Genomic DNA, 25,940 nt, shown 5'->3' on the forward strand with positions numbered 1-25,940 from the left:
CCGTGAGATTCTAAAGCCAAACCCTGTTGTTTTTTCCTAAACCTAACCACATGCTTTTGTTGCCTAAACCCAACCATGTGCGTTCGCTGTTGAGGGAAAATAAATGCCAATTTGCAGCATTGTACCCATGTAGTGCTTTTATTTTGAAAGAGACTGTATGGAAACGGTAAATTTCCTGTGACAGTAGAAGTGTATTTTGAAAGAAGACAATGCATGTAACAGGCAGAATTTGACACGGCGTCCCAGAAAATCAACAACCGATGCACCCAGGGTACCTTTCACATTGTATGTGGACGTGGAAACCAAACGTTAATATGTGACGAGTGAGAATGTGTTGACAATGAAGACTACTATATAGAGAGGTAATTACTGAATGTAAAAATAGGCTATTGCAGGAGAAATGCTGACCATAACTCACAAAAACTGGAGTTTGATTCCATGTCATCCACACAGATTTCCTCTAAACAACCTCATGTGGGATTTTTCTGGACACTACTGACTGAAATGAATTACTATAATGACCACTGATGTTATGTTGTGTTGATCCAGCCGAGTGCTTTTCGCAAGCTGCAAAATAATGTTACAGGAAATTAAGCCCTGGCACTGTGAAATTGGACCAAATTAAAGTTTGGTTTTTATTACACTGTGAGATGATATGAATATCTGAGTGAGAAGTATTTTTTTGCTAACACTTGTTTCATGTGAGCCTCCAGTAATTTGGTGAACCACTGGAGATATTCAATTTGACTTTACACACTTTTGATGCGTGAGGTTCTGAATCAGTTTGCAGCAGCTTATGCAAATACATGTTCATTAAGTTTTATAGCGTAGATTCTGATCTATCTTTTGCTCTTCTGCTGCAGCTACCAAATGTGAGGGACCCCTGAAGTTCCTGTGTAAGAACGGAGAGTGTATTGATAGCTCCAAGGTGTGTGACTCTGTCAAGGACTGCAAGGACCGATCAGATGAGCCCAAGAAGGAGTGCGGTAAGAGAACTTTGCTGCACACGGGTACCTGGCTGTAACTTTGTGGCGTCTGTTAACACAGTTTTACCCTTGATGCAGTGGTATAAAATGAGGTAGAGTGCGTCAGCAGAGCTTTTGTCTCAGCCCTGTGCTATGAGTGCATTACATACACACTATTGTAAATGGTTTTGAGCAGTTAATGTAGCAGCGTAATCGTGTTTGCCATAACAAAATGCGACTACCTCCCTCCTATTACCTTGCATTTCAAAGGCTTCAGAGGCGCACTCAAATTAGCAGCAGCCTCTGTTGATCAGAACAAGAGCCTGCATGTACTAATTACCATCAAAGGGGAGGAAAAGACTTCTCCTGCTCGGCAATAATCTCTCTCTTCCCCATCTCTCCTCTTGTCTCCATATATGCCTTCATCTCTTAAAAGTCTTAAATGTTTTGAAATACCTGTACTAATACTAATATTTTTTAAACATGGTTTTCCCATATAATCATTGAAAGAAAACTCTGAAAAGGGGCTGGAAGCAGATCTACTCTTTTTCCCTTAAAGAGTAATTGTGGCCCTCACCTCTGCCCTGCCAGCCACTGCTGCTTGTGGTAGGTTGGACGACAAGATGAAACCGTTTTAGAACTTTGCAGAGAAAAGTTGCAGTGGTGTGAACTGGCCGGTCTGAGCTCGACTCAAGATGGCTGATGGTGTCACCTGCAACTCTGCTGGTCAAATCGCTGCTAGCTGGTTTTAGAACGTAAAGCTTGTCACCTGTCACCTAGACTCACAAGTCAGTCTTTAGACGCTTTGCTTAACTAAAGACTGATGACTTTCTCCCTGATTTTGTTTTTAGATGGGCGGATACAATTTCAGAGTTTAAAAAAACTCCCTATGTTGCAGAACCAATCCGCAGGGCGGTCCTTCGGTGGCTCGCTGAACTCTTGTGCTCGTAAACATAGTCCGACTGCCTTAAAAGTTTTAAACAAAGTCGTTAAATCTCTCGGCATCCATTTTCAAGCTCTCTGTGTGTTTGTTTCCTTGTGGACGAGAAAGGGGGAGCGCACATTTCCGGGAGGGCGTGTCCTTTTAAAAAATGCAAGAGGCGTTGCTTTGTTGCCGGCCGTTTTCTCTGGTGTGTTAAACACACTTTAGAAAGGAGTGTCCCCAGACTATCAGAAGGCGGAGATCTCTGATTGTCTGGTGGCGAGACTACCTGTCACCTGTTTGCTTGCTGCAGCAGGTGCTCCATCCCCGCTGAGCCCTCTGTTTCCACTCTGTTTCGCCCTGTGTTTGTGCCGGTGTCGGACGGTGGGTCTCTGCTGCTGCTCGCTGTATGTGCCTATGCCCCCTCACACACATTCACACACATGTAGCCAGTATCTCACTATCACTATCCTCATTCATATTTTAAAAAGCTACAAATTGCGTTCAGCCACAAAATAAACCTGAAAAGCTGCAAATCAGAACAGAAGTACAGAGAGCTGTTGCATAGAGATGATACACCATCTCATCTAGTTGCATTGGTGTGAACCAGCAGGTTTGTAGAGCGTAGCAGAACAGCGCATTGCAAGTAGTTGCCTGTTTCAACTCGTCTCATCTGTCTATAAAGATCACCATGTTGCACTGCCTTGTTTCCACAGTAGCCCAGAAAGGACACACCAAACCCTGCCTCTAGATAGGGCCATTCGTGTTTTTACAGCTGCCCCTCCACAACTAGTGCATCAGAGAAACAGTGATGTTTTGTGTGAAACTGCTTTATTAAGCGTTTAAAGTGGTTTAAATCACTGTGTCTGTTTGTTTTGGAGAATAAGAGACCTTTGTGGAAACGTTGGGTCCCGATATAAACCTCCTCAATGTCTGGATTTTAAGTTATGAGAAGAAAAGGGGAGCACACATTAGCAGGCACTAAGTCAGCGACTCATCTGCGACGTGTTAAACAGCGTCAGAAAAACCCTTATTTGTAACATGAAACTGCTTTAGTCAGTGTTATACCGGTTTTAATCAACAAGTCTGCTTGTTTTGGAGAGGAAGAGACTTATGTAGATAATTCGGCTGGCGGTAAAAGCCTGCCGAAAGGCTGAATGGCTGGCTCATTATCATGGAGCATGGGGGATGACTGATTTGTTTCACTGAGGTGTCCGCAGTCAGCCTCGGGTTGGAATTCTGTTTTTGTGAAAAATAAAGGTATGGCTGAGAATTACGATTCTGTAATTATGGAAAAGGTCTGTAATAAAAGACCATAAACACATGCTTTCTATATGCAAACGTTTTATTGCTTATTATTAATTGTGTGTACCCAAAAGTTTTCTCATGCCAAGTGTACCCAAAGAGGCTAAAAAGAGCACGTCTAAAAAGCACCTGAGTGGACACCATCCCTTATTTATAGCGCCGTCTGCTTTAACCCTCCAACATCACAGCCCCAGTTACTTTTCACATGTCATACCCCATATCTCCCATGGGGTCGAAGAGCGTGTTCCAGATGCAAGTCAGTACAGTCAAGGTCAGACATTTTAGGGCACATGTAAATAAGAAAAACACATTATTATTAAGTGGAATGGGACTTTAACCGATATTACCGACCATGAGCAAAGAAAGTGATGTCATAGTTAAAGAAACAAATGGTGTGTGTAATTTTGCTCTGTGCTGGAGAGCTCCGTAAGAAAGTTTGTAATGGGAGGGAGTAGGAAGCAGACACACACCCTCATAAAATGACAGGACATCTCAGAGGAACATGAAGTTGAGGAGGGAAAAGTGACAGATGGCAGAGTAGACTGACCTCTGCCAGGGATGAAAATTACAAGACTGAAACAGGTATTCCAGAGAGTAATTCTCCTCCCTTTGTCCCTCGTCCTCCTCCTCCTCTACCTCCGTCTCTTTCTCCCTCTCTCTCCTCATATCTGCCTCCCTCTCTCCTTCAACTCAGGTCTTGTTCTCAGCTCATTAAAAGCGTGTCCACACACACCTAGCTCATCGCGCTGCTCGCTCAACCGTTTACTCGCAAGATGTTCCCCCAAACAAAACACACACTCAAAAAAAACCTACACACAGAGAGAGAGAATGATACTCCCCGCCGCTCTGAAACACACTTAGACGTAGTTGTTCGCTGTGATTGCATTTGCCGCATCAGCCTTACATCAGGGGAAAGTAAAGACGGTGCATTTCTCTGTGCTCAAGCAAATGTTTTTCACTGTTTCCCATCTCATTAGAAATAATGGCATTTTTCCACAGTACTGACTCATTACTCGGCACACCATTCATTTCTTAACACTGCACCATCACTTCCAGCCACACTGAGAGGAATGGATGAAAATAGCTTGTCCATAATGAGTTACCATGGTGAGTGAGAGATGGGGTAGAGAAGGAGAGACGTCATGTTTGTTTGCCCATGGGAAAGTGACCTCTAAATCACGGCTGTCCTTGAAAGTGGTCTAGAAAGAGCTGTTCATGTTGTCACACGGCCTCTCCTGAGGCATCTCTGTTACACACCCAGCCCCTCTCAAAGAAACAGGAATGAATGAGTCCTCGAATACAGCCACATCTCGGCCTTTCTTCTGTCTGCAGTTAATTCTGAAGCGACATGAAGGGAGTTAGCAGGAGCTACTGTGAGTGGCAGGTTGCTGTCACCCATCCAGCTGAATTAGAGATGGGAATTTAATGCTGGCGGTTGCAGCGCTCCAAGTCTGCTGGCACTTGCACAAAGCAAAGATGATCCCACTAAAGTAACCCTCAGTCAATCTTTAGAGAGTCAACTTTAGCTTTCTTTATTTTAGTTACAATAAATAAAGAATAATGTGGAGTAGCTGAAAGCTAACTTTCCTCTAAGCTCCATGGATGAGCTGCGCAGGTCACCTTGGAGCCCTGCAGTCAGTGTGCTGCCTGTGGTGGGTCTAACTTTTGTGTTTTAGCTGTATACTTAATGAGGACCACACTTATCAGGACTGACTTCAGCAATTTTTTTTGCAAGGCACAAGAAATGGTTTCAGCTGAAAAACAAAGCACTCACAGGGTTTCTTGCATGAATGCCCTTTGTGCCTGTGACAGTAACAACATAAACAGCACAAACCAACATGGTCTCAACAGTCTTCAGAGCTATATCGTAGTCAGCTGGATTTGCTTGAGTTTCCTGAAGCGGTTTCACCTCTCGTCCAAGAGCCTCTTGGACGAGAGGTGAAACGTCTTCAAGAAACTCAAACAAGAACCATGACCTGGATGACTAAGAATCTTCACCAGCATGGTCTCAACAACTTTAGCATTGCAAGCTACATGGCAGCCCTGCTAGACACGTCTCAGCCAACTTCTCTTTTAAATTAAGTCAATACGCGGAATTGCTTTCTTGCAAAGAGTAAGATAGGAAGACTGATACCACTCTCATATTTGTAGGGTAAATATCAAGCTGGAGCCAGCCACCGGTTAGCTTAGCTTAACACTAAGACTGGAAATGGGAAACAGCTGGCTTGGCTGTGTTTAAAGGTAACAAAATCCACCTACCAGTAGTAGTCTAAGAATGTCAGAGTAAGCCAATCAGAGGCAGAGTAGGGCGGCCATGCCTTCACGATCTTAGGAAATTCACAACACAAATTCACAGCAGGGATTATATACTTGAATATTTATTGGCCAGGCACAGTAACTTCCTGCAGTTTTGCCATCACCATGAGATTGCCAGGCAAGCAGCCTTCAGCCCCATTCGGACAGGATTAGTTTAACGTGGAGACGTGGGTTAAAGTAATTATTACCAGGGATTTTGGTCCTGTCCGAACGCGCCATGTCTATGATCATTACGGATAATGTCAGTAAAAATTACAGCAACTTTTACCTTATGTAAAACGGTCCAGTGCGAACGCGATCCTCTGTAAAAATGTATGTTCGTCACGTCCTGTTTACAACCATTTTTCTGCATTTACAACTAGTTTTCCGCGTTTTTTCAATGATGGAGGCACTTGAAGAAGCATTCGGTGTTGTCGGCAGTCGTGATAGGGGACATTCTTCTAATGATTGCATAGCCCTACGTGGGAGACCAATCAAAAAGGTTGAGAAGAAAGCACTTTTCAGAGCCATGAGACTTCTGGTTGTGTTAGGTAGGCCTAATATAAATCCATATTGCTAATCGTTGTGTACACACAATCCTGATCATGGGCAATATTTCATATTGGGCTAATCATTAATTATTATTATTATTATCTTTCAGCTGATGCTTACAGGAAGCAACGTAGCACGCACATGCCGACAGGGAGGTGACACCACTCCCATCTCTGGTAGAATTACAGAGATTTCTTGTCCCATGCGAATCGAACATTTATATTACCATTCCTGTGGTAAACGGACATTAGCCCACATCCCTATGTAAAACTAATCCCATCTGAATAGTACTTTAGTCTCTGCAAGACTGAGAGTAAGGGGCCATGTCCATGTTAGGCTGGCATGTTTTTTAATGCTTTGCAATGGGAGCGCCCCATATTTAGGCTGTGCTACAAACACCGACAACCAGCGTTAGCGCTGAGAGTTAAAAAAGGTTAAACTTTGGTTAAAAACGCCACGGTTGACACTGATTGAACTTTGGCAGTAGGGACAAATACCACAAAGACAAGCCGTCACATCTTACATGTCCAAATGCTGAACAACAACAACAATGAAGGAGAAATCTATTAGTAGACAGTATGTATATTATGTTTCCTGTCATGAACCCACACAGACCTGTGGATCCTTCCTCTCTCCCTGCATGCTTCATTGTTCCCAAAGCGGGTACTCAACCTGGTGCCGACATGTTAACTTCCATGGATTTTCCATATCATAGCAACCAGACGCAACCGAAGCATCTCGGCTTAGTTGTTCCTCGTCACATGACCATCAATGCGAGTTGCCATGTTACAAAATTTTTACTTGTTGCTCTTGCCTATGAACTCTCAATCTGCACATCTTTCCTTTCCATTGCTATTCTGTTGCTAGGGCTACAGCTTTGGTCCCTGTTTACCTCCTGTCAACTACTGCATTAACAAATATTCTAACAGGAAGTACAAAGGCACCCACCCAGAATGTTAAAAATGTATAGATATATATATAAATATATATTGGCAGCATTTTAAGGAATATAACACTGTAAGCGTTAGCCTGTATCCTTTCAAAATAAAGGTGGGCATGATCTAAATCCCAACCAGATTCTATAAGAATTTAATACCTTGTTTATTTAGTGCGATAACATACTACGCTGATTCATATAAAAATAAACAGAAGGAATGAATTACAAATTTATGTGGTGTGAAAACTCAGGTCATGGTATCTAAAGGTTACTGTGTTTTTTCAGTTTGGTCTATATTCAGCTAATGAAGCTTCCTTTTGTCTTGGGGAGTTTGCAGATGCTTTGCTACAGGCCAACTATTTACTCACACACACACACACACACACACACACACACACACACACACACACACACACACGCTACGCTGTACAGTAGCCCTACTTTCAGTGACTAATGATATAAAGCTCCCTGGCTATTGACAAATGTGTTACACTGGATTGGGTAGGACGCTGTTGACAGAATTAAGCACTCTCTTGTATTGAGGAGTGCGGTTTCTCTTGCAGCTTAATCCATTTTTCTCTTTATCACCCCTTTCCAGTTGTCAGTCGTTCATTGTGCAGCCACGCTTAATTGTTTGTGTAAAAAAGCAAAGCCTTTATGCCGCTGAATGAAATGTTGGAGGGAGTTATTTTCGGGTGATCTTAGCTTTCACTCAGTTGGCTTATTTTGTATGATTCATTCAAAAGAGAGGGTTTTTTTAAAAAGTGAACATGGACATGAAAGAGTGCTGAAGAGCTTTACACATGGTTAAAGTACACTCCTGATAACTGCTAAGTCACTGCATCAGTGAAACGATAAAGGATACTTCAGCAGTTGCTACATGATGCAGTGAACAAAGTTGTGGAGGAGATAAAAAAAAAAAACCTGACCTAAAATTTCCGCCAGTGACTTTTTCTTGCTATCAAGTGATTCAGAAAGCCATTATGTGCAGCACAATCAAATCTGCCTGCCTCTGCCTTCTTTATTGTGTGCCAACCTTGTGCCAGCTGCTTTGACCTAGTTTAAAATGAGAGTGGTTGTGTTTCTACATCTTGTTTTTTTTTTTCCAGCTTCTTTCATTCTCCGGATGCTTTCACATCACTCTGCCTCAATTTAAGCAGCGCGCCTGTTTAATTTAGATGTCCTCACTCACTCCTGTGATGGATCCTTATGGGACACATCAGAATCCCAGTTCACAGCATTAATCCCCTCTACACACATATTTCATATCCCTGTAGATGGACCTGATTCTCGGTTTTAAGAGGTTACCGTGCGTGATGTTGTGTCTCTTTGATTCCCTTTTCACTTTTGAGAACATCTGATAAGGATTTCAACAGGATGGGAGAGAGCTGAGCACAAGAGCCGAGATAAAATGAAGATTATAAATCTGATATCCATTTTCTTTACCTGTGTGCCACACGTTTATATACCTTTATCAAATATCACAAGTCATTCCACTGCACTTTAAATACTGTACAGTAAATGAGGCAGAGGCCATTTTTGAAATCTGATTTTGACCTTTTAAAGGTCCAGTGTGTAAGAGGATATATTGTCAGAAATGGAATAATATAATATAAAAAGTTTGTTTTCTTAAGTGTATGATCACCTATAAATAAGTATCGTCATGTTTTCCTTACCTTGGAATGAGCCATTTATATCTGTATGGGGGCGGGTCCTTATCTACAGAGACGGCCTTGTTGCACCACCATGTTTCTACAGTAGCCCAGAATGGACAAACCAAACACTGCCTCTAGAGCCATTCGTGTGTTCGCGTGTTTGTGTCTTCCCGACAGCCACCACAGTTAGTAGCCTCTCCGCGATGAGAGCATTGGAAAAACACTTTTTTTTTTTTTTTTTTAACATGAAACTGCTTTATTCAGTATTTTTACTGGTGTAAATCTCTGGGTTTGTTTGTTTTGGGGAGGAAGAGACAGCCACGGATAATTCGGCACATGGTAAAAACCTCGTGATTGGATCAGAATAAAGGGAGCAGACATTAAGGGTTTCACACCTGCCCTGTTTGGTTTGGTTCAGTTGAACTCAGGTTTTTTTGCCCCCCAAGTGCGGTTTGTTTGGGCAGGTGTGAACACAGCAATCGCACTTGGGTGCGCACCAAAACAACCGGACCGAGACCTTCTTGAAGAGGTGGTCTCTGTCCGGTTACAAACAAACTCTGGTGCGGTTCATTTGTGTTCCGACAAATCCAATGCATCAAAACATTGTTTTCTAGTTGGAGCCGCGCCTCGTTTTCAAACTGTATGGTTTGACTAAAATGAACAATGACAGCAATATAGTGCACGATGACCAGCGCTAAAATCAACCTGCGTAGTTGTCCCTCCATTGTGACATTAGAAAGTGTCACATTTATCTTGCAAGTGTACTCTTCTTCAGCGTTTGGTTTACTTCCTGGATTTTTCCCACATGGAAATTCTGACCAATCAAGAGCTGCTTTTAGAGGCATTAATATCATTTTATCTGGTCCGCTTGTAGATGCTGCCATGAGAACACAAACCAACTCTAGGCAATTATACAACTTTGTAACAAAATTAGTCCCTGATTGGGACTAAAGCAAGACAACTCTAGGTCTGAAAGCACCCCAAGTTATCAGAGAAAATAGTCTATCACACTTTTGCAGTTGCTAGGCAAGCAAGCCAGCTGCGACGTGCCAAACAGCATATGAGAAACACTGATTTTTAAAGTAAAACTGCTTTATCCAGTGTTTTTATCAGTTTAAATCACCTGGTCTGTTTGTTTTGGAGAAGAAGAGACCTCTGCATGTAATTCGGCTCCCAGTAAAAACCTCCTGAACAATCAACACTGAAGGAATTCTACCCAGGAAAAGTTTCAGCTGGTTGCAATCTGTAATCCTCACTGCTTGATGCCACTAAATCCTACTAAATCTTACACACTGTTCTTCTAAATGACCTACTGGGTGACCATAATGTCCCTATCTCTTCTATGATTGGCTTCACTTGAACACCTGCTTCTTTTCTTTGTCTCCCAGGGCTGAATGAGTGTATGATCAACAACGGCGGCTGCTCCCATGTCTGCATGGACCGACCGATCGGCTTTGAGTGCCAGTGCCCCACCGGCTACCAGCTTTTGGACAAAAAGACTTGTGGAGGTAAATAAAGAAACTTTAGATAGACAGACAGAAAGTGAGATGCAAAAAATGAGTGGCAGGTTGGCTGCTGACCCAGCTACTATAAGTCTGTGTGTGTGTTTGTGTGTGTGTGTGTGTGTGTGTGTGNGCTGCTGACCCAGCTACTATAAGTCTGTGTGTGTGTTTGTGTGTGTGTGTGTGTGTGTGTTGTGTGTGTGTGTGTGTGTGTGTGTGTGAGTGTGGGAGTGTGTATATGTGGTGTATTGCTTTGGGCAGCTTTCAGCTCTCTAGCTGTCTGTCTTTGTTTAATGTGCCCAGCCTGTCACTCCCACAGGGAAACCAGCACAGTCATACTATTCTCTCCCACACTAACACTCACACTCAGATAAACACACACACACATATACACAAACTCTGTCCTTCACACCCTTCCCCATCCTTTTAGCATAAATGTTTCTCCATCACACCCAAGGAAAAGGCCTGAGATCTGCTGGGAGGAAGCAGAACGGAGAAGTCGACAGGGACACACCCGGTCTCCCTGTCGACTTCTTTCTCCCCATTAACTCAAAGACAACATGTCTGTGTATTTCTCCAGCACTCGCAGTTATGAATGTGCATATTTACTCATCCATTACAGCCGTTCCTTTCAGATATTCATAGCTATATTTATATTCTGGGAATTTAGTTGCCTCTCTTATCTAGTGCAGCTCATGAGGGTGAATTAGTCAATGTCTGTCTCTGTCTGAACTGGACTGTCTCCCTGTCTTTCGGTTGATTGATAACCTCTCTTCCCTCTTCTTCCCGCAGACATTGATGAGTGTGAGAACCCTGATGCCTGTAGCCAGATCTGTATCAACTACAAGGGGGATTTTAAATGTGAATGCTACGAAGGTTATGAGATGGACCCCGTTACTAAGACCTGCAAGGCAGAAGGTGAGTCGCAAATGCTCAGCGATCAATGATACAAGTTGTGTGGGACAGTAAGATTTAAAGGGATGCTTTGCTGATTTCCAACCAGCTTGGTATCATAACATCTGGCTGATTTTTGCTCTTGGGCTGTTGCTCGAACTACAGGTTGCACTTCTGCAATTATTCCTCATAATTGTGTATGATTGCTTGTTACCAGGCAGCCGCCATATTGTTTTCAGAAGAGCCAAAACCAACTCGCATTACTACACCCACCAGCAGGAGTGTTTATTGGTTTCGTTCGGCGCAGTGCATTCTGGTAGTTGTAGGTTTTCTACCTCTTGAGTCTTTTTACTCTGTGTTCTCCAATCATGTAGACGTTTCAAAAGTCTTTGCGTCTTTCTACTGCATGGACAACCTAGTTTTGTAAAAAGACCGTCTTTCCAGCAGTGAAATACTTCTTTAAGTTAAGGGTTCTTATTTTGAGGCCGCAGATAAGAACCAGTGATGAGTCAAAATCAGGACATGGATCTGAAAGGATGCCAGAGATTCTGAATCTGTTGTGATTACACTTCATGTTCCTGTATTATAGGGTAAATACAATATTTTGTTACTTTTCTCGCCTCTGCGCTGGCGATAGCCGTGGCTGCAGGCATTATGTTTTTGGGTTGTCTGTCCTTGTGAGCATGATATCTCAAGAAGAGTTTGAGGACATTTCTTTAACTTTGGCACAAACGTCCACTTGGACTCAACGATGAACTAATAGATTTTGATGGTCAGAGGTCACTGTGACCTTGCATCTGTCGCAGTCTTGTGAACGTGAAATCTAAAATGGCCGTGAAGGTATTTCCTCAAATTTGGCACAAACGTCTACATGGACTCAAGGATGAACTGATTAGATTTTGATGGTCAGAGGTCACTGTGGCCTTGTCTGTCTCTTTCTCGTGAATGACACCTTCAGGGGTTTTTTTTTTTTTTAAATTCGGCACAAACATCCAAGTTGGACCTGGTCACAGTACGACCTCACAAAACCTGTTTTTGGCCATATTTCAAGAATTATAACAAAAACTAGTGCTGCACGATTTGATAAAAATGCGATTGCGATTTGAGTGGACAGTATCGCGATTTGCGATTGCGATTACAATATAATACATAAATGGTATCATGAGTCTTCTTGCTTGATTCAGTGTTTCCCCTACATTATATTAGGGGGCACTGACCTGACCTGACATAGTTATTGTTATGGACAGTGTGTAAATGACCATCAACAGACTGCGCACAGTCAAACACGCTGCTTGCACAGCAGCGCAGCCTGGCACTGTAGGCTACACAGCGGAGCAAGCCTGTGTTGCGTTCAGGCGTTGTCACATAAATGACAAATTCCAGCATGTGAATAGGTCATAGCACAACACAGCAGCATGTCAAGTGGGCCGAAACCGAGCAAAATTGTTCATTTTTTCATTTGTTATTATATAGTTTGTTATAGAGTCCGTGATTTCCCCATGACACTTACAAATGTTTGCGTAACTGTGCTTGGATGTTGTTTTTGAAGCTCTGGCGGCTTTCAGTTATCTCTTTGATTTACACAGCACGTCTTTCTGTTCAACGTCGCCGTACATGAATCCAATGTATCGCCATGTAATAGACATTGCGTTTTTTTCTCCACCAACTCAGCCTGTTCTTGGTCGTGCTCATGCTCTTCTTCAGCGTCTATGTTGGTCACTGATGCACACCGGCTGGTTACCTGACCATACGTGCTGCACACACCAGGATAGCTTGTGGGCGTAATGTCAACAAACTCCACACACTACTGGAGAGGTAGTCATGTTCACAGGCACACACGTTAACATTTATTTAGCCTACATTAAATCGCAAATCGCAGCCTTTTATGCGGTTATGTAATCGCACAGCCTGACATCGCGATTGCGATTAGATTAATTGTGCAGCACTAACAAAAACAACTGTCAGACAGGGTAAAATGATGAAGTGATGACATTTCACATTCAAAAGGTCAAAGGTCAACTTCATTGTGACATCATAACGTTCTGTAAAAACACTTTTCTGGCCATAATTCAGCATCACACGGCAGGAACAGAAGGTGAGACATTTGGTCAGATACTGAATTGGTGACACAGATCTTGAAACTGTGCCGACTGTTTAGGTCTTCTGTGCTGCCTGGTTGAAGATGTGTGCGAAGCATCCGTGTTTTAGAATGTGTAGCTTTGCAGCAACATTAATATTTGAAACATTGTCTACTGTCATGGCTACATATGAGTCTGGACAAACGCATGTGAACTAAGACAGCAACTTGACTGGTTTGCTGAGGCATACAACCACAAGGCAGTAATTCTAGTTATATTCATGCAGTTTTATAACCTACATAGCTGCTGTTGTAAAGATAAATTTCCCACCACTGAAAGTTCAAAAAGCTGTGTTGCACTGTTGATAACAAGACATTCTCTCAGATATTGCACTGTGCCTCATTAGTGCAACACTTTCACTCTCAGCTTTTATGCTTCAGTGTCAAAGTCCTCCTCGTCTCATAATCACAAACATCTTTGTGCTGTTAGGTTCTTATCATGGCTCTGCACTTGCTTGTGTATTTCACATAATTGCTAAATCATTAAAAAAAAGAGCAAGCATCACCAAGGCAACGGCTCAGTTTCTCCCAGGCCAAATCTGTCCCCCAGTGTCCCGTCACATTAGTCTGTTTTATGAGTGACAGACTGATGTGTTCAACCATGCTGAACACTTATAATTAGGTAAAGCAACTCTTCAGGGGTACCTGGCCGGGTCACGACGGGAGCGAATTACATCAAATTGAATCTGGTGTCCCGTTAGGCTTGTCGACAACAGTTGTAGGACTAGTAAAGAACAAAGTGAAGTGCTAAAAGGCCAATTAATTCTCTGTGACCTCCAACCATGGCCCAAAGCTATTAGCAAGAGGCTTACAGCGAGAGGCCAGTTTATATGTTTACACTTCATTTCCCCAAAAATGTTCATTATTTAATTGGCAGGAAACAGTGAGTTAAATGAAATGTGGTGATTTGGTCCCCGTGGCTGCCGAATGCTGTGCTTTAATTTCCCTCAATTAAGCTGAGCTGATATCAAAGCTCAGCACTCACATGAGTGTGTTTGCATTCGTACACACTGTATATGTGTCTGGATTGTATCTGCCCCCTGCCTCTGTCTGCACTTGTGTATTTCTCTGTGCATGACTGCCCCGCGTGTTTGCTATCAGTTTATCATGGCCAGGAGAGAACTGTGTGTCTGGCTGCGTGTCAAAAGCAGCGAAAGCAGAACCGCAGTGAATGCAGCAGTTCCACCGCTTGGTTTTGAGGCGATGAAAACCACCGCTGCCGTGACAGCCCATAAAACCAGCAGGGGGCCATTTTCCCCTTTAGAGGGGTTGGAAATGTTGTCACTGTAATGGGCAGTTTTTGAGAACACTTAGTCCTGACCAGCACTGTCATCATTCAGACTTTGGGCTGGGAGAGGAAGGAAAGGGAAGAAAACAGGAATGTGCAGGAGCACGATACTACAATGAGGCTATGACACAGACTGTCAGACGGAAAACTGAGGCGAGCGAGCCATTAATGAGAGAATATTATATCTGCCTCTGGAGATAACTGGCTGCAGCTGCCATCCTATTACCATGCAATGTCAGGGAGAGATAGGCTCTATATAGATGTTACTAGACAAAGGTGGGCTGTAGTTGTCAGCCAGAAGTGATAAAACCCTCCCTGCAGGCATCTATTACCCACTTGGCTTTTTCCTGCTAAAAATCATGAGGAAATAAACATAAAGGCATGATAATATAAACGGCCCCTGTTCAGATTTGGGGCTAATTAAAATGCATCCTGGGTGACCTTATCACAAGTGGGCAGCTCTAAAAATAGGTGTGCATGCACCCAAAATGAAATAAGGACACACTGTGATGTAGATGCTCAGTGCTGATAACTACGTGTGCTAATACTGTCGCATGACAAGCTACCAAATGGAGTCTATACCTAAAATGAAGAAGAAGAACCTACATTCTGTGTCTCTTTACTGTGATTTCATATTGTTATATCAGGGATTTATTTCCAGCTATGTCATCCTGATTTCTGTTTTTTCTTTAGCCCATATGCAAATATCTACTGCTGTCCTCTTCTATAGCTCTGAGGCTGAAAGTAAATATGTATTTTTAGCCATGCTAACATAGCTGTAGGCTCAAGCTATAGCTCTAGGAGTGGCAATCTCCGTCTGTCGGTCTGTCTACAACTTTGGTACAGACTGAAATATCTAAACTGTTGGATGGTTGGTCAAGACTTCTTGTACAGACATTCATGGTCCCCAGATGATTAAGTTACTTGTCTTTAGTAATCCCCTGACTTTTCCTCTCATGAAAGTATAAGTTTTTAGTGAAATGTCTCGACAACAAATGGACTGATTGCTATGAAATTATTTACAGACATTCATGATTTCCAGAACATGAATCGTAATGACTTTTGTTGATGCACCAACTTCCTCCTCAATGATGTTATACTATTGTACAGATCTTGTCCCTGTAAACTGTAATCAGTGGTGTTGGTGATCACTTCTAATCTAGTGCCGTCATCCGATCAAAATTTTAATTTGTCCAAAAGGTTGGTTTATGACAAAACACTTGTGTAACTCGTCAATCTCAGCTTTGTTTTGTGTTTTGTGCTAATTAGCAAATGTTAGCATGCTAGTTCGGTAAACTAACATGGTGATTGTTAGGCTTGGGTGGTGGTAGGGTTTACCAGGGTATTAAAAAATCGAAATCGTTACGATTTTCACACCGTCAAAAATACGGACACTCATCTTTCTGTTAACCTCATACTGGCTGTACTGAGGATGTTTTGCATGTAGTGCACAGCACATGCCACCAGAGGTCAGTGTAGTGCAAGAGGCAGCTCAACTGACGAGTGGTGGAGATAAAGGTAACAGGACCGACAGTAAACACCCGGCCTGTGTCGTGCCTGCAACAGCAGAGAGAGCAGAGAGACCACATGGAAAAGGGCTTATTTTCACATCTAATTCAGTAAATTAGACACCGCCCAAGCTTAGAATTGCGGTAAACATTACACTTGCTCAATAATTACATAATTGGCATAATTATATTCTTCTTCATCCAGGAGGCATGCTTTGTGTGTTTCATGTGGAAAGAAATTCTTTGTAGCATAGGTCAACATGTCACAGGAGACACAGGACCTTGTTTCTGATTGGCCATTCACTGCTAAAAGTTACACTATCCCCAACTTTTAGTTTGGCCACTTTTTGGCGCAGAATCAATCAGCTGCAGGTCAAAGTGGCCACCGCAGCTTTCCAATGCCATTACATAGCAGCTTGCAGAGAGTTGCAATTTGCCTCTGCTTGGTGTGTTTTAGCATTAGAGTGCTTTAGTTGCAGCGTTTTAGCATAACTGTTATTAGCATGTTAGCATGCTGATGTTTGCATTTAGCTCAGAGAATTACTTTGCCTAAGTACAGCCTCACTGAGCTACTATCATGGCTGAAGATGTCTTGCTGTAGCCAGTAGTGGTCACAGCTTCCCTAGTCGGACTCACAGGATGTAGACTGTTGGTACTAGCCTGCTATTGACCGCCTATTTCAGATGGAATACTCCTCCTGTTCCACTATCTAAGTGTTATCGTCGAAAGTAGAAACAACCTGTGAGCTAGCTACCTCCACGCTAGAACGTCTTTTAATGTTTTCTTTCCAAGGAATTTATCCATTTTAATGCCAGGGCTCACCTCCCACACGTGTAAGTTCCCTCCTGACACTATCTTGACACCATCACTGCATCCTGGGCTTCACGTTGCCCAAGATGATTGCGATTGGTTTAAGCAAATAGAAACAATCTAGAGCAGTTTTTTTTCCCTTAGAGCGAAATTATTATGGGTTCAGCCAGACATTTCTCCAGTGCAGGCACAGCACTAAACGAAGTGTGGAGATAGGTCTGGCCATGCGAGACTACAGTTTCCGGCCTGATAAAATCAAATGGGAGTGGGGAATGAAAAATCTCATCGCAGTGGATCATATGAGATGCATTTGAAATGCATTCTGCTGCCAGGTGAGACCTGCAATCCATAGCTGCCCCCATTATGGACACATTGCAGGTTAGAAAAAAATACCAGATATTAATGCTTAACATTTTTCTGTTGTGTTCTGTGGGTTAAACTGGATTTCAGTTGCAAAGTGTATTTAGGGAACTCAGTAACTGATCCTTTATTGTTTTGTGTTCAGTGGCTAAATCAAAGGTAAGAAATCTGTCTGATTTAACTTTGTTCAAGGTTGTTTATCACCCCTTAGAGGAAATGACTGCACTGCTAGTCTTTTAGTGTGTGTGCACTCATGCGTGTCTATTTAGTTCTGCTGCCTGTGTAAAAGTCGACGGCTTGCTGTTTAAAGAGGTGCCATATGCTAAGGTACGTCTGATCTATATTTGCAAGGAGAAGATAATACGGAGCATATGACTTAATGATGCATACAGACACTGATCAATACAGCAACTATTCAGCAGTTTTTAATGAAGGATTATTGTGCCCGCACTCTTGTTAGAGGAGGATATTGAGTTGTTTCACACAAGCTTTGTTGTGTTATTTATCTGTGTTAAAAGATGACATTTAGAGTATCGACTACAGTGATACAAATATGCAGCAGCACATTAAGCTGCAGTGCCTTTTGACACTATGGTGAAGCCTCGGTGTTATTACTGTAGAGGAACGTCTACAGTGTCGCCTGACACACAGCATTTCTCAGCATGGTCAACTATCTTACCCAGCACACGAACATTTCAGTGCTGTGCTGAAAAAACAACCCAATGTCTCAGGCTTATCGCCATCCTCTCTCTTTACTCTCTTTATTTCCCTCTTTTGCAGCAGTATGATGCTGTATTTTTTGGGTTTAATTATTGACACACGTGCAGGTAGAGCCAGTATTTCTTATTTCTAATTCAGTCTAAATCCAGAGCATGTTCGCTCAGAATGTCTTTGGAGATTAATTCCACCGGCTAAAGGCTACATTTGCTTTATAATGCTATTACTACACTACTTGCCTGCGAAAGTTTAATCATACACTCATTGAAATAAGGGTTCAAAGAGAGTTCTTCCTGATTGTCTGAGGTTCTACCGAGATTCATTGGCTTCTGAAGAACCCATTTTTGAAGAAAGGCTTCTTTAAGCATTCTTTCTCTCTCCATTAATAACCCTTTTCAATCAAAGAACCCTTTGAGAAGAAAGAGGATCATGAAAAGCATGGGTGTTAAAAGATCCTCGACCGTAAATATTCAAATGTTTACTCGGGATGCATGATGATATCGGCACATTGGTATCAGCCGATATTGGCTTTAAAATAAACTATCAGAATCGGCCAACATGTTTTTTTCTTAATCTGCTCAATGAATGAATATTACGTACATTGAAAAGCATTGTATATTATGTCTCCATCTGCTGGTGGCGTCAGAATAAGAGTATAAATGCATAATATAATGTTAATTCCACAACAGAAGAGACTTGATGATCACTAAAATTAGGTAGGGAGACAAGTGGAAACACCGCTATTGGTTATCCGTCAAATGGGTTGTTACAGTACATATCGGATATCGGCAAGAAATCGAATATCGTCCAATATCCTCACTAATGTTTACCCATGTTTCAAATGGTATTTTCAAATGTAGAGGTATCTGGAATCTCCTTGATCAGTTCATTTTATGTGTGTTCTGCCATTGTTGATATCTTTACCATCATTTCATGCCATACAATACCATGTGGTCTGCTGAAATTTGTCTTTTGTACAGGTAACGAGTACTTTTTATTTTGTATTTGGTTCTAATTTGGAACCAAAATCTGGTTCCCAACCTTACTGCACCATTGAAATAACAAGTAGTGATTTCATGAAAACCTAAAACGTGGTTGTGAAGTATGAGTGTTTAGGAGCCTCATGAGGCCCAAGACTGCTAGACGTGGTTCCTTTGGCCCCAGGCTAACCTGTAAGTCTAAAACCATAATTAGTGGGGGAGAGAGATCTATGAGTAATGTAGTCAATTATTATTTTAGAGCCCCCCTGGGTGGGTTCTAGCTGAAACCCATCCATCCATTATCTGTAACCACTTTTTCTAGTTGGGGTCATGGGGGGGTGGAGCCTATCCCAGCTGACACTGGGCGAGAAGCGGGGTACACCCTGGACAGGTCGCCAGACTATCACAGGCTGACACATAGAGACAGATGACTATTCACGCTCACAGCATGCTTACAGTTTAAGGTAACCAGTTTACCGAACTTGCATGTCTTTGGACTGGAGAAAGCCCACACTGACATGGGGAGAACATGCAAATTCCACCAGAAGGACCCCAGCCAGCCTGAAACCCTCTTGGTATGAGGCAACGGCGCTAACCACTGCATTGCCATGCCACCCTGAATGAAACCCTTGGAATTTAAAAGGGTTTTCAACAGAACCCCTTGGGTGGGTTCTTGTTAGCACCCTTAGAAAGTCAAAAGGATCTGGACTGTACTCCCAGAGAGGCTTCTGGGATGAACCTTTAGACCAAGTGTCATGGTGAAACCTTTTACAGATGGTTTTAAGTATAACCCTAAATATTGGGTTCTAGGTAACACCTTCTGACAGGGTTCTAGGTGGAACTCTTTTAAAAGGTTCAACTGGGGTTCTTCTGCATTGACGATCCATTGCCCCTTTGTTTCTAAGAGTGTGTAAGAGGGACTTTGCATATAGGATCTGTGCAGCTCCTGGACAAGAGCAGTTCTCTAATAAGAGATAATGACTTGGACTCCTCTTCTGGCCCTTTACCAAATTGTCAAAGCTTATTTGACTGGCCATTATCGAAGCACATCCCAGTTACACCTACCAATAATGTATTCCTCTGTTAAACTCTCCTGAGCTGCAAGTTCACACTTTTTCCTAAGCATTTCATATTATTTGCCTTGTGTGCAGGGAAGAGCCCTTACCTGCTATTCACCAACCGGCATGAGATCCGACGTATCGACCTGGTGAAGAGGGACTACAGCCAGGTGGTGTCCACCCAGAAGAACGCTGTAGCTCTGGACCTGGATGTGGCCAACAACCGCATCTTCTGGTGTGATCGCTTTCACCGGAAAATCTACAGGTAAACGTTTAGAGCAGAGTCCTGGGTTACAATTACAAACCAAATTTCATTTTACAAACATTGTCATAGATCAGAAACTTGATCTTAGATTTGAAAATCAAACCTTTGCAAACATTTTTGAATTAAGGTTTAAGTTTTAGATCAGGATACTAATCCTACATTTGAAGCCTAATTGTAAATCGTTAACATTAAAGGCACCCAGTGGAGTTTTTTTGTAAGCATGTAAGCATGTTTACTGATACTGTTTCTCGCCAAAACAGAATTTGCGAATTCTTCAGGATTAATTAAACATGTTGAGTGTATTTCAGTTGCAAAGCCATTTTTTGTTGCTTGCTAGCAGTCTACTTCTTTCCTGTCTTTTTTGGTGCATTGCGACATTTCTTGGCACATTATTGACAGACACCAAGTGTTGATCACTAGCCTGACATCGCCCGACCAAATGGCAAATGCAGTGGAATTTTTCTGGAACCTCTCAGTCCATTTTCAGTTGCCAAGGTTTGTTATCAATGGGTCATCAACATGTCACACAGCAACCAGTGACCAAGTCCGCCCGTTGTAGATCACAGCACAGTTGCACCAGCCAATCACAGCACAATAATGCCAGAGCGACGTAAAATGTGAACAGACTAGAGCTTGCAGAGATGATCTGATATGTTATGAGTTGGTACATTCAACTTTTGCCAAATCCTTTCAGAAGTACAGCAAACACATCTCTCTTCTCAAGAAAAGCTATACAGGCAGTTGATCATTCCTCAGCTGCAGCCATCTTGGTTGTTCTACAAAATGCCTCAATGGCACTCCACTTTACAGTCTTCGTCTCAAACACACCCCATATTAATTAAAATGGTTATGATTTGTCTGGTACATCTCAGACTGCTCGAAATCTGTCCAAAACGGAGAGAGACCAGATGCATCTGCCAGAGCAAATAAAACATGATGAGCTCCCAGATTCGTCTGGTTCCCAGGCAAGTTGTTGAGTGGAATAGTGTGTAACCACAGTCAAGTCAGTGTGTCATCTGTTTGTGTGTGCAGAAGATACTAAAAATACAAGGACCCAGAATTAAAACCATTCCTCCTCAGTGATCCAAGGGGTACTTTTTGATTTAGATCACAAACCTGAACTCAGATTAAAACCTGAGTTTAGGTTAGAGACCGAGGCTACGTATAGAAATTGAGGCTTTACTTATGTTCTGTTTTACTCTAACTAGTAAAGTTTAGGAACACAACTGACCTCACTTTGGACTCATGAGAAATGCTTGCTTTATTTCAGTTGAACTTTCTGTGATATTTGAATCCAGAAAATTGTAGGGTGCTTTCAGTCCTAGAATTCACTTTGGTCTGAATCAGGGACTGAATTTGTTACAAAGTTGCATAATTGCCTAGAGTTGGTTCGTGTTCTCACAGCAGCATTTACAAGTGGACCAGATCAAATGCCTTGTGAGAGAAAGCTGCTCTTGATTGGTCAGAATTTCCATGTGGGAAAAATCCAGGAAGTAAACAAAACGTTGAAGAAGAGTACACTTGCAAGATAAATGTGACACTTTCTAATGTCACAATGGAGGGACAACTACGCAGGTTGATTTTAGCGCTGCTCATCGTGGACTATATTGCTGTCATTGTTCATTTTAGTCAAACCATACAGTTTGAAAACGAGGCGCGGCTCCAACTAGAAAACAATGTTTTGATGCATTGGATGTGCTGAATGTGCATATTAAGGCAGTACAGGAGGAGGTGCACATTAATAATCCTCCAGGACTGTAACATGCTCATGTTTAACCCAAACAATGTGTCATGTGACTGCAGTTGGTTCAGATCCAGGTCGGAACACGTTCTCACCACAAACGAACCACACCGGAGTTTGTTTTTTGTCCGATTGTTCTGGTGCACACCCAAGCTGTGTTCACACCTGCCCAAACGAACCACACTTAGGGGGCAAATGAACTTGGGTTCAATTGAACAGAACCAAACAGGGCAGGTGTGAAAGCACCCAATGCCCCACACGTTTTGTATACTAAGTTTTCATAATCTTTAATGTATACTTTGCATTTTTACCTCCGCCAAGGAGGTTATGTTTTCGCCGGCGTTGGTCCATTTGTCTATTTGTCTGCAAAATAACTCAAAGTTCTGAACAGATTTTGATGAAATTTTCAGGAAAGGTTGATAATGGGACAAGGAACAGATGATACAATTTTGGTGGTGATCGGTTGAAGCGAAGTAAATAAAATAATAAAATGGAGGGAAATCCGAGCTGCTTGGCGGAGGTCTGCGCTCTCCGAGTGTTCTAGTTTTAAACTGCAATGGCCTTACCTCTCATTCTAACTAGGAAGGTATGTTTTATAGTTTTTGATATATTCCTGGTTTTTCAAAAATAAACCACTGGAACATGAGAAGGTTTCAGCTATTTTTACAACTTCTGATTAACAAAAACAACTAAATGTGACATTACAGACACTTGATATGCCAAATCGTATATTACACCCTGACACAATTTGATGTGCCTGTATTTTATATACTGAGCATCTACTCGTTAAGTCTTTTGATGTTTTTAATATTTAATCATCTCTGTTGATGGCTCAGGCCTGCTATTACCTTAGATTAATTCCACCCTTCCTATTGTTATCTCAACTACATTTTCTCCCTAGAGTGTATTCTAATTGGAGCACTGTGTTCTCTTTATAAAATGGATGTTAAGAGAAAAGATCTCTGGGGAAACTAAAATTGAAATTCCTGTTCGAGAGCAGGGCTGCCTGGCCCTCACCTCACACCTCTGCCGGGGCCAAATCATTAGCGAGGAGGGCAACCCCTGAGTTAAACCTTGTCTATTCTGATAAGTGGTCCAGCTAAGAAGGACGCTAACCCCCGGATGAACCTGCTCAGCGCATGGCCCAAGGCTACAGCTCACACACTAGTCCCATTCTCCCCTCTGCAGTCACTTGACAGCACAGTGGAGATTGGAGAGTCATGATAATATACAGTCTTTCGGCTATTCATGTGTCTTGTCATTGTCCTTAATGTGCTCCTTAGACTGTATAAAATAACGGATGTAGCCACTGTGACATCACTCATCAGTTTGTGGACTCATGTTTTAAAGCCTTGAGTTTGGTCTTTGGGCCATCGTCATCTCGAACTCTGATGCCAGAAGTGACCATATTTAGTCAAGAGGTTGGTAATAACTGTTACACCAGTGGTTCCCAACCAGTGGGTCATGGTCTAAAAGTGGGTTGCGGGTCCACTCTGAATGGACCACAAGTGACTCTCAAACTTTATTTTGAAGTACAGTGAATTTCCGGCACAGAGCTTTCATTTTGAAGTGCCATTTCCTGCTGTAGAGAGAGTGACTAACAGACATATATTTGACAGAGACAGCAAACTAGCTTGTAGACATGGCCAAACGAAAATATGATGCTGAATATATTAAACAGTGTGGACCTTGAACTAATGACTAAGGAGAAATTTGGACCCGGTGACTGAACCAGTTTGGGAACCACTGCATTACGCTAGCTGCTAGCTTTGTTAGCATTTACAGCTATAGTTAATGCATTGAGACATTTCTTGGCACATTACTGACAGACACCAACTGTTGATCAGTGACTGTTGATCTGTTGATCAGACATCGCCAGACAAAAACCCAAATTCAAAGTGTGGAACTTCACAGTTCATGTTCAATTGCCAAGGAGCGCTATCAATGTTGTAATGCTAATTTTTGCTAGTAAAAAACAGGCTTAAAACCACTTAAACCAAAATGTACTTAACACAAAAACTGATCATCTGACTCCCTACAGGGTTCTTTAGTACCAAATGCTGAACAAAACTTTGTTAGATAACAGAAACATTACAGGTAACTTTCATGAACTGAAACCACACTGAAATAGCAACAGCCACGACTACACCTATACCAGGGGACGGCAACTTTTACTATTAAAAGAGCCATTATTGGCCAAGAATAAAGAAGAAAAATCTGTCTGGAGTTGCAAAACATATTTGAATGAAGCTAACCGCCTATTAAGTCTAAATTAGCTTATCAACATTATGAATAGGTCTAAATGACTATTCATTAAAATCGTTTACTACAAGATGGCTTTTTATAATTATTTAGTACTTTAAATTTGCAGCGTTGGTGGTGAAAGCAAATTAATATGTCCACACATAATTAATCCTCTATTTTCCTTAAGACTTTTACCTTTTTTAGATATGGAATTCATAGTTAGATTTGAAGCCAGCCTCAAGTAGCCATTCAAGGAACTGCAATTTGTGGCACCTCCGCGTTGGCTTCATTTTTCAGTCCTGGAGGTTGCTACTTGACGTGCTCATATATCCACTCACAATTTAACAAAAATAATGTGCCAAAAATATTATTTAGCAAAATAAAAGCTTTTTAATTGTGTTATCATTTGTTTTTTAATTAAGCCATTGTAGCTCAGGTGGTAGAGCGTGTCTTCCACTAATCGAATGAGGCAGTTTGAACCCTAAATTGCTCCAGCTGGCTGTGCCATTGTTGTGTAAATGTGTGTGTATGTTTAACTGAATAGCAGGTGGCACCTTGTTTTATAGCCTCGTCTGCCAGTGTATGAATGTGCGTGTGAATGGGTGAAGGTGACATCTAGTGTTAAAGCTCTTTGAGTGGGTGAAAGACTAGAGATGTGCTGTACAAATGCAAGCCCATTTACAAAGTAAATTCAACTCGTGGTTATTACTAGATTTACTCTCTGTGATTGCAGTTGCTGTTCCAAAGTTTCAGTGACAGTCTAACTACTTTTTTGGGAAAAGTTGGTAAAATGCTTTAGTTTGTGGTGAAATAACTAAGTCAGTATTTTATAAAGATAAATCGTATTGTAGGCGAGGGAAGAATAGTGTGTATAGACTCATTACCACAAAATAGGGCCCCACCAGGCAGTCAGCATTCCTCCACTACACATTGATTTTGCAATAATGGCTGGCTTGCTGTAGACGATGACTAACATATTCTCCTCCCCTCAAAATACTCCCTCTCTCCTTTCGTCGCCCTCCCCCCTGCTTCCCCTGCAGTGCCTTCATCCATGAGGCTAGTGACCCCTCCCAGCAGGTGCCGCTGCTGGATTCTCTCCTGCACACCCCCGTGGGTTTGGCTCTGGACTGGCTCCAACACAATCTGTACTGGACCGACTCTGGAGACAAATCCATCTCTGTGGCCTCAGTGGACGCCACCAAGAGACGTGTCCTCATCAACACAGACCTGAGTGAACCCCGGGCCATAGCGCTGGATCCCCATCACGGGTAAGGAAGAGATGTGTTTCTTGGTCCAGGAAGCATTGACCACATTACGTAATACCCAATACTAGTCCATACCCATTGAGTGCACAGTTGCCCACGTACAGTTTCACATGGTGTGTGTTTGGGATACAGGTCATAGGAAATTGCAGATTAAATAGTCAACTGAACAAATTAAGAAGAGCAATGTATTCAGACAGAGTTTTTGAAAAATGTGGGACAGACAGAATGACACACTGACAGTTTCCATGATTATGTACAGCATACCATACCATGACTTAGTCATACCAAAAAGTAGAAAAAAAACAACAACATTCGGCCACAGGGGGAGCCACAGCGATTTTCGCATTTTAGCCATTTTTAAGCATTTTTCTGTTGTTATAGCGCCACCCAGTTGCCAATTAGAGTTAAATTTCTCCAGTCACCTTGAGGCGTCCTGTTCTACATATCTACCAAGTTCAGTAAAAATCGATATGGCGGTTAGGCCTAGATAAGAAATTAGCTCTCTAGCGCCCCCATTTTGTTTGATGGGGTTAATAATGG

The 25,940-nt window shown here is 42.2% G+C and overlaps 1 protein-coding gene across 3 annotated transcripts in view; it reads left to right on the forward strand.

Moving 5' to 3' along the window:
- LOC126383007 (low-density lipoprotein receptor-related protein 8-like) overlaps positions 1 to 25,940 on the forward strand; it is a 161,213-nt gene that overhangs the window by 109,372 nt on the left and 25,901 nt on the right. For all 3 annotated transcript variants that reach the window (XM_050033352.1, XM_050033353.1, XM_050033354.1), the window contains exons 7-11: positions 864 to 986; positions 10,020 to 10,139; positions 10,926 to 11,051; positions 19,979 to 20,150; positions 25,176 to 25,403. In XM_050033352.1, coding sequence (XP_049889309.1) covers positions 864 to 986; positions 10,020 to 10,139; positions 10,926 to 11,051; positions 19,979 to 20,150; positions 25,176 to 25,403 — 769 coding nt within the window. The remainder of the gene's footprint in view (positions 1 to 863; positions 987 to 10,019; positions 10,140 to 10,925; positions 11,052 to 19,978; positions 20,151 to 25,175; positions 25,404 to 25,940) is intronic.

Source organism: Epinephelus moara, chromosome 21, assembly GCF_006386435.1.
Source record: "Epinephelus moara isolate mb chromosome 21, YSFRI_EMoa_1.0, whole genome shotgun sequence".
NCBI lineage: Eukaryota > Metazoa > Chordata > Actinopteri > Perciformes > Serranidae > Epinephelus > Epinephelus moara.